Source organism: Pleurodeles waltl, chromosome 7, assembly GCF_031143425.1.
Source record: "Pleurodeles waltl isolate 20211129_DDA chromosome 7, aPleWal1.hap1.20221129, whole genome shotgun sequence".
In the NCBI taxonomy this organism is placed as follows: domain Eukaryota; kingdom Metazoa; phylum Chordata; class Amphibia; order Caudata; family Salamandridae; genus Pleurodeles; species Pleurodeles waltl.
In genome coordinates, this window is record NC_090446.1 from 357,221,583 (window position 1) to 357,233,976 (window position 12,394).

At 39.9% G+C, this 12,394-nt stretch overlaps 1 protein-coding gene across 6 annotated transcripts in view; it reads left to right on the forward strand.

Annotated features, from left to right (window-relative positions):
* The window catches only part of NCOA6 (nuclear receptor coactivator 6), a 535,183-nt gene that overhangs the window by 434,911 nt on the left and 87,878 nt on the right, over positions 1–12,394 (forward strand). For all 6 annotated transcript variants that reach the window (XM_069243803.1, XM_069243799.1, XM_069243801.1 and 3 more), the window contains one exon: positions 11,361–11,397. In XM_069243803.1, coding sequence (XP_069099904.1) covers positions 11,361–11,397 — 37 coding nt within the window. The remainder of the gene's footprint in view (positions 1–11,360; positions 11,398–12,394) is intronic.

A 12,394-nucleotide genomic window follows, 5' to 3' on the forward strand; every position in this document is an offset into this window, starting at 1 on the left:
CACCACCGCCATAGGGTGCTACAACAAACAGGGCTGGGTGGGGCTGTGGACCCTTTGTTAAGAGGCCCTGCATCTCTGGACGAGGTTGGAACATTAAAGGCATATCCCTTATGGTTCAACACCTGACAGGTTCTGCGAATGCTGGGGCAGACAAACTCAGACAAAGATCCCTAGTGGATCACTAATGGCGTCTCCATCCAGAGGTAAAGCAAGGTCTCTTTCAGCAGTGGGGAGAGCTTTGGTTAGATGTGTTTGCCACTGCCGAGAATTTGCAATATCAACAGTTTTGCACGCTGGAGTTTCCAAGGCGGCGCTCACTCTGAGACACTTTTTGTCTTGAGTGGAGCTCAGGCCTCCTGTGCACCTCTCTGCCAATACCACTTCTGCCCAGACCTCTCAAGAAGATCAAGAACGACAGCTCCGAAGTCATCTTTGTGGCTCCTGGCTGGGCATGGAGACTGGTATCCCAAGCTACTGAGCATGGCCATTGATCCTCCGATCAGACTGCCCATTCGGGAGGATCTTCAGTCGCAGTAGCAGGGGAGGGTCCACCACCCAAACCTATCCAGTCTCCTCCTTTTTGCGTTTAGATTGAGCTGCAGCAATTAACAGCTTTCGACCTCCTTCCCGAAGTATGCAATTTCATCTTGACAGCGGGGCGTCCCTTCACTAAGACGGGGTACGCCTGTATTAGAAAACAATTTGAGGCATGGTGTGCAGAAAAACACATTTAGCCCCTTTCTGCCTCTCTTTTTCATGTTTTGCTTTTCATTTTCTCTGTTGCCCATAAATCTTAAGAGCTGTCTCTCTGGTATCTCTGCTTTTTTTGTTGTGGCCTGGCCAGCCATCCCTCTTCAAGTCCCCTATTGTGCATAGGTTTCTAAAAGGTCTTGTTCATGTTTGTCTCCTTCACCATTTATGCCTCAGCGGGACTTTAATCTTGTGCTAACTTTTTTGATGTGTGCTCCCTTCGAGCCACTCCATAATTGTCCCCTCAGACTCCTTACGTTCAAAACAGTCTTCCTTGTGGCCATTACATCTGCCTGAAGAGTGAGTGAGCGAGCGAGCTTTGGCCTTTATCATCCATGCCTCCATACCTTTTCATTCATCCTGGAAAACTGATGCTTCGCACTCGAGCCTTCCTTCTCCCGAAAGTGGTTACTCCATTCCATCGCGTTTCCTACTTTTAACGTTCCTCCACATCCCTCTAAATAAGAGGAGTGACTCCAGCAGTCTGGACCCAAAAAAAGCAATGTTGTTCTGCCTTCATTGCACAAAAGAGTTCCGTGTGGACAACCAAATCTTCACAGGGTATCTTGGAGTGAGGAAAGGATGGGCCATGCAGAAGTGGATCATTTCCATATGGGTCGTATTTACATTAAAATCTGCTGCTCACTGGCCAAAAAGCAACCTTCTGAAGGCTTGCAAACTCATTCAACCAAAGCTAAAGCTGTGACTACTGCATTAGCATATGGAGTTCTGGGCCTGGACATCTGTTAGGTAGCAACTTGGGCCTCTTTGCACATGTTCACAAAAGCACTACTGCCTGGGTAGTCTGGACCGCAGGATGGGCACTTTGCCTGTTTGGTCCTGCAGGATTTCCTCATGCGAAAGTGGCCCCACCTCCTGGAATGGTATTGCTTGGATATCTATTCTAGGGTAAGAAATCTACAGCTAGAAGTCTCCGTTAGATCAACAATTTACTTACTTCCGGTAATGCCTTATCTGGTAGGAACTATATCTAGCTGCAGATTCCTTACAGATCCCCCCACTGAGCGAACGGATTTCTATGGACAGGACCATTCCCTTTAAGGGCCTTAGTTTTCCACACCAGTGGTCAGTGTTCTGCATGGCAATTTGCTTCTGGTGTTGAAAGTTGTGAAAAGAAGCTGACATTAGCTTGCTTAGGTGACACCTATATAGTGCTTGCGCGGACGATGTCAACAACTTACACAGAGCAGAACAACGTTATCTACTAGTGAGCAGGGTTACTGGTCACAAAGAATCTTCCTGATCCAGTCTGATGGATGGGAAAATTCTAAGGTAAGGAATCTGGGACTAGATATAGTCTCTACCAGTTAAGGCATTACCAAAGGTATGTAACTTGGTCCTCAGAAATGAGGAACTCCTTATTAAGATCTATTTAAAACGTTAAAGGATACAAAGTGTCCACTCTTCGCAAGCAGGTGGTGTTGTCCAGGAACTGTAGAGGAAGCAGTTTAGATGTCATAATGTGGGATATTTGCTGACAACTTCCAGAAATTCCACTGGTTAACAAAATTCTGCAGAAGGCCAAAACAGGGCCCTGACGTCTCATTCTGTTTGCTCCTGAGTGGGCTGGACATTTCTGGTACACAGCCTATTGGTGGACGTTCTTATCCATTTAAAAGCTGATCCTTGCCTACTGACGAAAGGTCATGGCCAGGTGTTCATCACAACCTAGCATCCCTCCACATAACTGCTTGGCTGATTCAGCCATAGAGTTTGGATTGTTAAATATACCTGTGGAATGTTTTAGAATTCTGCGGGCAGCAAAGACTGATATTATATCAAGACAGGAGGCTAGCATTATGCTTAATCCTTTTATTCACTACTTCTGTGCAACACCTAGAACCTTAACAACACATATAAATCCCATGCTCTGTATTCTTTTCCTCTTTTGCTTGCTGCTTCTGAGCAGAAAACTATATTACTCTTAGCTTAATATGTCTTATTGTTATTAAGAAGTTTATTGTGGTGGGATGAGTAAAAGAAATAAGAATGACTTTATTTAACAAGATAATCCAATTTTCGGTTGATTTTCAATGTATTTGGTTCATATGTTGGTCGTAGTTTGCTTTTATTCAAAAGATACAAGAAAGAAACATTTTTCATAAGGGTTTGGTTTTTCAATATTAGAGAACTGAAGCATATTTTTAATAAGGCTAATGTGAAATTTTGGTTTTTAAATTGTTTAGTTACCGTTGCACAGCATAAACAATTGTTTTTCTGATGCGCTTTCCCCTCATGCTCTCACACGTATTGTTCGCAAGCACAAATGTGTGCATTGTGAAATTCTTCAGGGGAAATCAGAGTCTTTGGCAAACTTTTGCCTTGTTTTTCAAAGGAAGTTGGTTATTTTCCTTGAACACAAGACACCTTTATCTAAGGGAATTGGAGGCTTCTTAAGTACGCTTTACCTTATGAAGGAAAAAGACGTTTCAGTTGCTAAGCTACATTTACAACAGTGAAATGATTGAGTCTTGTACACAAACAGCTCACACAGATATGGAGGGTGAATGAATTTTAGAAATAACATTCAATAGTTTATATTTTACATACATTCTTTGAAGAATACTTAGAATATTTGTAAGAGTTAGGTTTTATAGGTAATAATTTTGGCAATATTGGCACTTTCAGATGACGAGGAGACAATAAATAGAGGGAAGTGTCTAAGTAAGACTTTACATAGAAAAGAGGATTAAGTATCTGATGAGAGAGCAGGAGTCTAAAAAGATTTGCTGTTAAGTGCCCTAAGCGGCACAAAGAATGGGCGGGATATCTCTGCGAAGGAGATAGGCTGTACGCCTAACTGGACGGAGCAAGGTTTAAATGCTGACATAGATGAATATATACTGGATTTAGGATATGATTGTCAGGATGAATTTGTGAGTTCAAAGGGTTATTTAAATTAATGAATAAGGAGGTTAAAGATCCCCTGGGGCAAACTTTGTTTAATCCATCAGATGTAAGACATCCACGCAGTTCAGAATGGTGGCCTATGAGCAATGTTGCAGATTACATTAAACAAAGCATTAGGAGACCATTAGAAAGAGGGGAAAGTAGTGTCATTAGGTCTGAATGTTCACGCCTGGTAATTAATGACAAGAAGACAGTTACGCCTAACTTAGATCCAGATTGCGTTACCTATTTATTTAAATTAGACTGTGATCCAAGAAAGGGTCTTGAAAGATCTTTAAAACAATGTGAAGCTAGACTGCTTGATATTCTGGGTTCCTTGGCTAGAATTTTTGATATGGCAGAGGAATCTTGCATAAAAGGCATAAACCTACTAAGAGGTTGGAGTCAGACAATGATTTGCTTTCTAGGCAAAGTTGATGCAGGGTTTGTAACAGAGAGACGGAAGCAAGTACTTTTAAAGATAAGTCCAAAGTTTGGCGATTCGGCAAAAAAACAACCGAGCGCAGAAACATGAGGTCTACTTTCTGGAGAAAACCTGATTAAAACGGTAGGGAAATATGTCCTGATATTTATGGTTCTCGATAAAACGCACACTTCAATGCGCAAAGTTTTCAGTAATGGCAGGTTGTATGGCAGGGCCGGAAGAAGGGGCAAATCTTTCGACTGATCACATTACAGGGGCCCATATGGACAAGGAAGAGGAGTGTACAGAGGAGGTTACAATTCCAGTAACTTCTGCCCACAAAAAGGAAGAGGTGTTAGTGGCAGGTCAGTATGTGGGAGATCACAGGGATTCCATTCAGGGTCACATTCAGGACAAGGTGAGTATGAGGATTGGTTTTACCCAGATAAAGATAGCAGCGTGATTGAGATATTTTGTAAAGGAACAGCAGAAAATCACAAAAGATACATGGGACAGTTTGAGGTTATATGATAGAGTTTCAAATACAGCCTCAGCAAAATAAAGAACCCAGAGAATTTTTTTTCAAAACAACATAAGCGAAATTGTGAGGGGAGAGATCAGTGGAATGTTGGCAAAAGGGGCCATCACAAACGTAAGGGAAGAACACAAAGGTTATGTAAGCACTCTTTTTGTTGTGGAGAAAGAGGACAAAGGACGGAGACTTGTGATTAAATTTGAGGGATTTGAATGCCTTTGTGGCTTACAGACACTTTAACATGGAAGGGATATATCTGTGAAGAGATACTCCACAGGAATAGGATTGCTTAACAAAAATATACTTGAAGAATGTGTATTTTATATTACCAGAGGCACTTGTGAGTCAACTGTATTAACAGTTCAGATGTGAAAGGACAGCTATACTAATTCAGAGCATCTCCATGGTGTTTTTCAAAAGTCTTAAGACCAACGGCTGGCTGTCTCAGGAAGAGAGGAGTGATAATTTATTCAGGCAATATTTTGATAATGAATCAAGATAACTAAGAGTTGAAGAAACATATACAGCCCGTATTAGAAACCTCGGAAAGATTAGGTTTTGTAATAAATCAGGAGAAGTCTCTATTTCAACCTTCAGAAAGGATGGAGCCTGTAGGTTTTGTATTAGACACAGTGAAGGCACAATGGCAGTTACCAGAGAGGAAGGCCACTTTGATCAACTGAGAGATAAAAAGTGTAAAGAAGAAGGAGAAGCTAACCTTGAGGGAGTTAGCCAGAGTGATTTGGGTTCTTTCATCTTCCATTCAGGTAATTTTTCCAGGGCCATTAAATTACAGAGCACTGCACTGTCCCAAAAGATTTATAATATGGAGACCAGATCAAGGTTTCCAAAGATGCTCTGGAGGAATTGAAATGGTGGTTAGAGAATCTTCAGGCATGAACTCGGCCATGCAATATTCAGTTTAACACGAGATTATATGTTGAAGACTGATACGCTCAAACTTGGTTGGGGTGCTGTATTAGATTCTCAGATAACAGGAGGGAAATAGAGCATGGAGGACAGGAAAGATCATATCAATTGCTTGAAATTGCAAGCAGGAGGGTTAGCGCTTTGCAGTTTCAGAAGACAGTTACAGTGATGTAGTGTTCTGTTGAAAACGGACAACATTTCAGCAGTTATTTTTACATAATCAAATCAAAAAGACTTTCAGACTGACAAATACATTTTGAGGGTTTTGCATTAAGTAGAACATAAAGTTAACAGCACAATATTTACCAGAAATGGCAAACACAAGGGTGGATTGGCATTCTCGTCGCTTGCTGGATTACAGTGATTGGAAACTAATGTCTGCAATATTTCTGGGAGTTCAGCTGTTAGAGGTGGACATGTTTGCTTTACTATTAACATATCTGTTAAAGAATTATGTAAGTAGGCGCCCAGATCCAGGGACAATTGCAGTGGATGCATTCAGTCTCAATTGGAAGAAGCGTGCAAGGTTATGTTTTTCCTCCTTTCTCTATGATTCAGAAGATTTTGATGTAGGTGAGGAGACGGAAGTGTCCGTTGGCATTAGTGACACCGTTTTGGAAGATGCAGGTATAGTATCCATCAGTGATGGATTTGGTTATTGGGGATCATTTAATGGTTCAGGCATGCAGAGGTCTTTTAAAAGATGTGGACGGAAGGAACACCTGTTGGTAGAATCAGGAGTGCTCAACCTTCTAGTTCGGAAAATTTCAGAGGATGTTAACGCTTCGAAGAGTTATCAGGAGAGGCTGCAGAGTTATTATGTGAATAATGGATACCAGTAACATGAAAGCAGTACAGAGGTACCTGGAATGTATGGGTATGTTGGTGCATGGAAAGGGGTTTGAATCTCATGGAAGCGGATGAGATGATGGTGGCAAATTTCTTAGCAGAGTTTTATAAGAAGGGTTTGAGGTACAGAACAGTGAATTGTTGAAGGCCAACAGTAGTAGCTGGTCATTCTATAGTAGATGGTATTTCATTAGGGAAAAGTACCTTAATATGATGAGCGATGAAAGGAATAAGGATTAAGGAACCTCGTGTAGCTAAATCTAAAACACTTTAGGATGTTGGAATATTTTTTTCAAGGTTTGAAAGATGGCCGGGGAACAAGTATTTAACAAGTAGACAGTTGACGTGGAAGATAGCCACTTTATCATGTATGATTTAATTTTAAAAAGTTTCAGGTGTGAGAGCATTAGAAGTAACAAGTAGATTCTTTCAGCCTCACGGAGTGTTGTTTGAGGTAAGGAGAAGAACTAAAACAATGACAGACTCCATATTTTACACAAGGTTTGACCATCCAAAGTTGTGTGTGGGTACATGTATAAAGGAGTATGAAGGGAGAATGAGTGGGCATAGGAGTGCTGGTACTGATCAGTTGTTGATTCCATATGTAAAACCTTGTGCAGCTTTGTCATCAGCTACAATTGCAAGATGGGTAAGAAGCACGCTGAGTAAAGCAGATGTGATTATAGGTCTGTTCAAAGCACATTCAATAAGATGAGCAATAAAGGGGGGGTTGCAGGATATCATGAAAGCATATGATTGGTCTAGTGATGAAGTGTTTAGGATGTTTTATTTTAAACCAATAGAGCATGTGGCTAATTTTTTAGTACAAGGCTTTAAACATGCATAATGCTAGCCTACCGTCTTGACATAAAATGTCGATTCTCAGAGGTTTAGTGTATAGAGAATCGTGATTTTTTTAAAGCCAAATAGGCTAACATTATCCCTCCTTCCCACCTTTGGGAAGGGAAGAATACTTTATATTGAAAGGATAAGGAAAAGTTATAGTAGATTTTGTTATACGTACAGCAGCCATATTGAATCAAAATATAAAGTTAATTAATTAGATGAAAAAAGAGGAGAGTAGTGTACATACTTAAGTCTGGATATTTTTCAAAGGCATAGTAAGGCGAAATAGATTTTACATTCAGAAGTAAACTACAAAGAAGGACGAAAGGGATAAAAGCATAACATAAGAGGAAGAGAATATTGAGCATTGGCCTTATGTGTTGATAAGGTTCTATTTATTATGACATCATGTTGGATTTCCTGCCAGAAACTCCAGTTAGCTGAAGCCGGACTTTCTTTTCTTCCAGTTCAAAGTTCATCTGCTGCCATATTATGATCTTCATTTAAACTTTCCCTTTTTCAGCCTGAATAAAATATGAATGTGTTATAGGATTACTCAGAATTTTCTCCAGTGCCCTAACAGTCCCCTGCTTTGGACAGATCAATATATTAGATATTAGGTGCTCCTTTGAAGCAGACCTTTCGAACCTACCCTTAAATCTTCGTTGCAGATGATTTTATGGATTACCTTTTTACTACTCGCAAACCTCTGCCAGACGATCAGGGAAAATTCTAACTTTTTGGTACAACCATTCTTCATTATGTTTTCTAAGGCCAAGGTCACTTAAAACACCAATCCCTGCTTAATTTTGGACGTCCTTTCGTCATTGCACTGGAAACAAAAGGGTTGTTTGATATTTATTTTACTGAACATTCTGTTTCATCGGAAAGTGCATTGCATAAGTTAGATGTTAAAGAATATTTAATATTTTACATAGACAGCTCTGCAATTTGGACAAGATTTTGTGTGTTTTAGCAACCATAGAAAAGCGACTTCTATTTCAAAACAGGTTATCTCCTGCTGAAGTTTTTCCTGTGGCACATTCTGTAATTCCAAGGCAGGCCTTTATAACACAAAGTTGGATCTCTGTCGAAAAGGGGCATGACAGACACCAAAATGTTTTTGTTAGTGTGCCATGTACAGACTTGTGTAAAGCTGCAACCAGGGCCAGCTCTAGGCAGTGCCATTGTACCAGTTGCAGATTTGGGAGGGGGTGTGCCCTGTTTGCAGGTGATTTATGGTTTTAAAAGCATGACCCTTGCCTCCAGCAATTTTCAGGCAACAATAAATATGTCAAGATATCTCTGGTGATTAATGTTCTGCCTGGAGAGAGATCGGAAGTTTTCCCTCGTGGACGTTTTAAGGTGGCGCAGAGGGTTAATATGCCTGCTGCAAAGAATGTGTACCATACAGATCACAAAGTTAAAATAATGCAAATAGGTCAGTGGGTTACTACTTTTGTCAGCGAGGTCCTTTTGTTTGCCATTTGAAAGTTAAAATCCTAATAAGTAACAGTAAGCTATTACGTGTCTTCAAAGAACTTAATGCATACTGCAAGGTATAGATCAGAGTGTTAACGCGTCCTTTTATGTTAATTTTATACACATTAGGACTCGTTTTTAGGCCAATGAATCTTGTGACCCAGTGGTGAGACACTGTAGGACGAGATAGCTGATCAATATGTTAAACAATATATCAATAATGTCATCAATATTCACCACCACAATGCACTTTACCTTAGTTATAGACATTAATCAATTTGTCGACGCAACTATGACCTTTCAGCCATGAATAACCACACCTGTTGATATAATTTTATGAATTGTATTCCCTATTGATTACAATCTACTAGCAAAAGTGTCAATCTCAAAACCAAGAAGCATAGACGTAAAGTCACAATATGACAACTGTGATGAGATTTCATTAATGCAAGAATCACAAACATAAGGACATAACACGGCGTGAACATAGATCAAAATACAACAAATGTTATATATATTTCAGTTCAGCAAAGCGTAACGTCAGTCATTTGTCTATTTGCGTCAGTCAGAGTGAATTCCCTTTCCTAACCACTAATTAGCATCGGCATGTTGGGCTTCATGCAAAACAATTTAGAACACCAATTTAGAAAACATCTAGCTAGGGTCTCTAAAAAAGAGCAGTTGGTACCTAGAAAGGAAAAGCAAACAGACACAATACAAATTGCATTGTCATAATTACCATCCAAGGATTAGATCAGCACACAGGATCAGTCTTCGTCTTCAGGACATCAGTCAAATCACCATCAGTCTAACCTCGTCTAAGGACAGGGGACACTTCCCTCATAAGGAGGAGAAGTGTATAGGGCAGTCTAGGGGCAAAAATGGTTTTAATAAGTCTCAAAGTCACTAAACAGAGTGACAGAGTTTCTGGATAAAATCGATAGCATTCCCTACCTAGTTCTGACGACCCTTCTTTGACATGGGTTTTTATCCCTTTTTCGTAATACCTTCCCCCAAAATTCTATTGGACATCCACTATACCCCACTATCTTTAACCTATCAAATTATACATTAGGTAATCCCAATTGTCACCCCACGATAATTTATAACACTTTGATTGGTCTTCATAATTGAAGTCTTCGGAGTTGGCACCACCGGGGGTTTTCATCTCCACTTGGCACGTTTCTCGGGTCATGAGTTCCTTTATCCATGGTCAAATGTCCTTGTACATTATTTCATCTACTTTTGTTTCAAAATTTTATATAAAACTTATACTAAGGCAGTTAGCATGCGGATGAGAACGGAATCACAAAAGATACATGAATCTACCAAGTTGGAAGAAAAGAACATTTGCAGGGTCATGGCCCTTTGCAAGTCAGCACACTGAAAAACAGAGAAAAATGCTTTAATATGAGAGCTAAGCAGCCGAATCTACAACTTACGCTAACTTAAGGCCTATGGGATTTTAATACAAATGCAATATCGTGAATGGTAATATAAATCATAGCATGAACAATTTTACTTATCGTTATTAGCTCACTTATATAATTATGACCACACATTATGGTTGAATTTCAAATGCATGTTCAAACATTACTCTAGTTATTGTTGTTTTCTATGCAGCATTATTAATCATTAATATAAGCATTTCACGTCTAGTATATATAATATTTAAACTACTCTCTCTCAAGAGCATTATTATTTCCCCCAGTCCTTCATTATCCTAATTTTGCAAAAAAATAGGTGATTTGGGTAGAACTCAATTCTTTTTTTATTAAAAAGATCCCCAACCATGGTGTTACACTTTAAAATCTGAGTTTGTGCTTCTCCAGACCAAGCACTCTTAAATTATACAGCCTACCAGTATGGATGACATGTGACTCCTACACCTTGTAGGCGTCTGTCTGATGTAACATTTCTAATACACTGATTTACACACCTATGGTTGATTGTTTCTGTGTAATGTATGTGCATGTAAAGTGCTCTGGCACCCTACACTGGTATGAATGGCGTTATATAACTGATTAAATGCATCTGAGAGAGAGTGGGTATGGAATCTTGAGGGACATTGTTAAAGTTTGGGTCGTAAAATAAGGTGAATATCCTACTTATAGTCTATGGCTGATTCAGGTCCTCATTAAGAGTTTGCCGGGCGGTGGTTTGGGACCACCACCGTGAGTCTGGCAGTCATGCAACTGCCAGACTTGTCATGAGGGCCTCGGTGTTGTTTCAGTAACTGTTTACAATGCTTTGCTAACGTTGATTACCTGATGTATTGGAATAATTTATGCATGTGAATCTATGAAATGCTGGAGATCTGTAGTTATGAGTAGGTAACTATTTTCTTGTCCTGCTTGTCATACTGTTTGATACTTGCGAATTCACCATATCTCATTGTACCTGAATGAAAAATCTTGTAATGGGTATATTGGCTGAACGTTTTGACCACATGCCCCTTGAGAATGTGTGTTTCTTTGTTCTCCAGCTTACCATGTTCATGATTGGAAAAGCTTTCAGGAAGGCTTCCTGTGCAATTAAGTCACCCATCTTGTGTGAGGTCAAGTGTCTTAACATGCCTTATCTACATGCAGTAAATTTGGCACACTATAATAATTTGTCTTTTGTTTTTTGCAGAAATGGAGGTTAACAGCACATTAGGCACTGGTCAGAGGTAAGTTGTAATTTTTCAGAGGTATTGCTTGGTTAGTTAGACTCCCTTATGCCTTACTATTGTCCAACTTGCTTCCATCCTCAACTTTTGTATTAAAATCATTATCAGTTTCCGCAGTCCAATAGTTCATTTGAAGCACACTAAGCCTGTAAGTGCCCAAACACATCTGACTGTCAGGTGAAGGCCCAGTACTGGCAACCTGGCATTCAGACAGCTAAGTACAAGGTGGCACATCTTAGTGAAATTTCTAACGGTCATTCTCAACCTTTTGCCCCCTCCCACTTTTAAATTTATGGACAAATATGATGAATTTTTGGTACCAAACACGTTTCACTTGACTTCAAGCTCTACTCTTACCAAGTGATGACCATGCATTGCTGACATCTACTTTGCCACATCCAAATTAGTTTCTTGTTTATAACTTCTCTTTCTTAGAGGAAGGCTGCATGATGTGCAAAACCTTGCACCATTCCATCATATGTGACTTTTATGAGTACACCGCATTACTATTAACCTTTCCTCCCACAGCAGGGCTTTCTTATAGAAAAATATATAATTGACTTGACGTTTAGTACCCATTTGCATTTTCAAACCCCTCCTGCCAAAAGATTTATGACACTGTACATTAGCTCTTTTACAAAGTGAAAAAGTCTTTCCAACTTGTAAAAGGGCTTTTACAGCCCTTTCCAGGATGTGTGAAGGGTGCCTTCCCATCCTGCATACAAGTCTCAAAGGTATGTAACAGTGGTTTGTGACCTGAGTTCTAGTTGCTAGCCATTGCTCAGGCTCTGAGCCCCAAGTTGTGGTGGAAACTGATTTGCAGGGGGGCAGCTGTCCATGTGGACAGCTTATTCTTTAGGATTCATTTTAGACACTCTGGGTGGATGCAAGGGGGAGGACCACCTCTGCCTGCTCTGCTCGATGTCTTCATAAATTAGATTTTAAAAATAAACAGCATTTTCCTCTTTAGTGGACATAGGCTGCTATAAAAATGTTT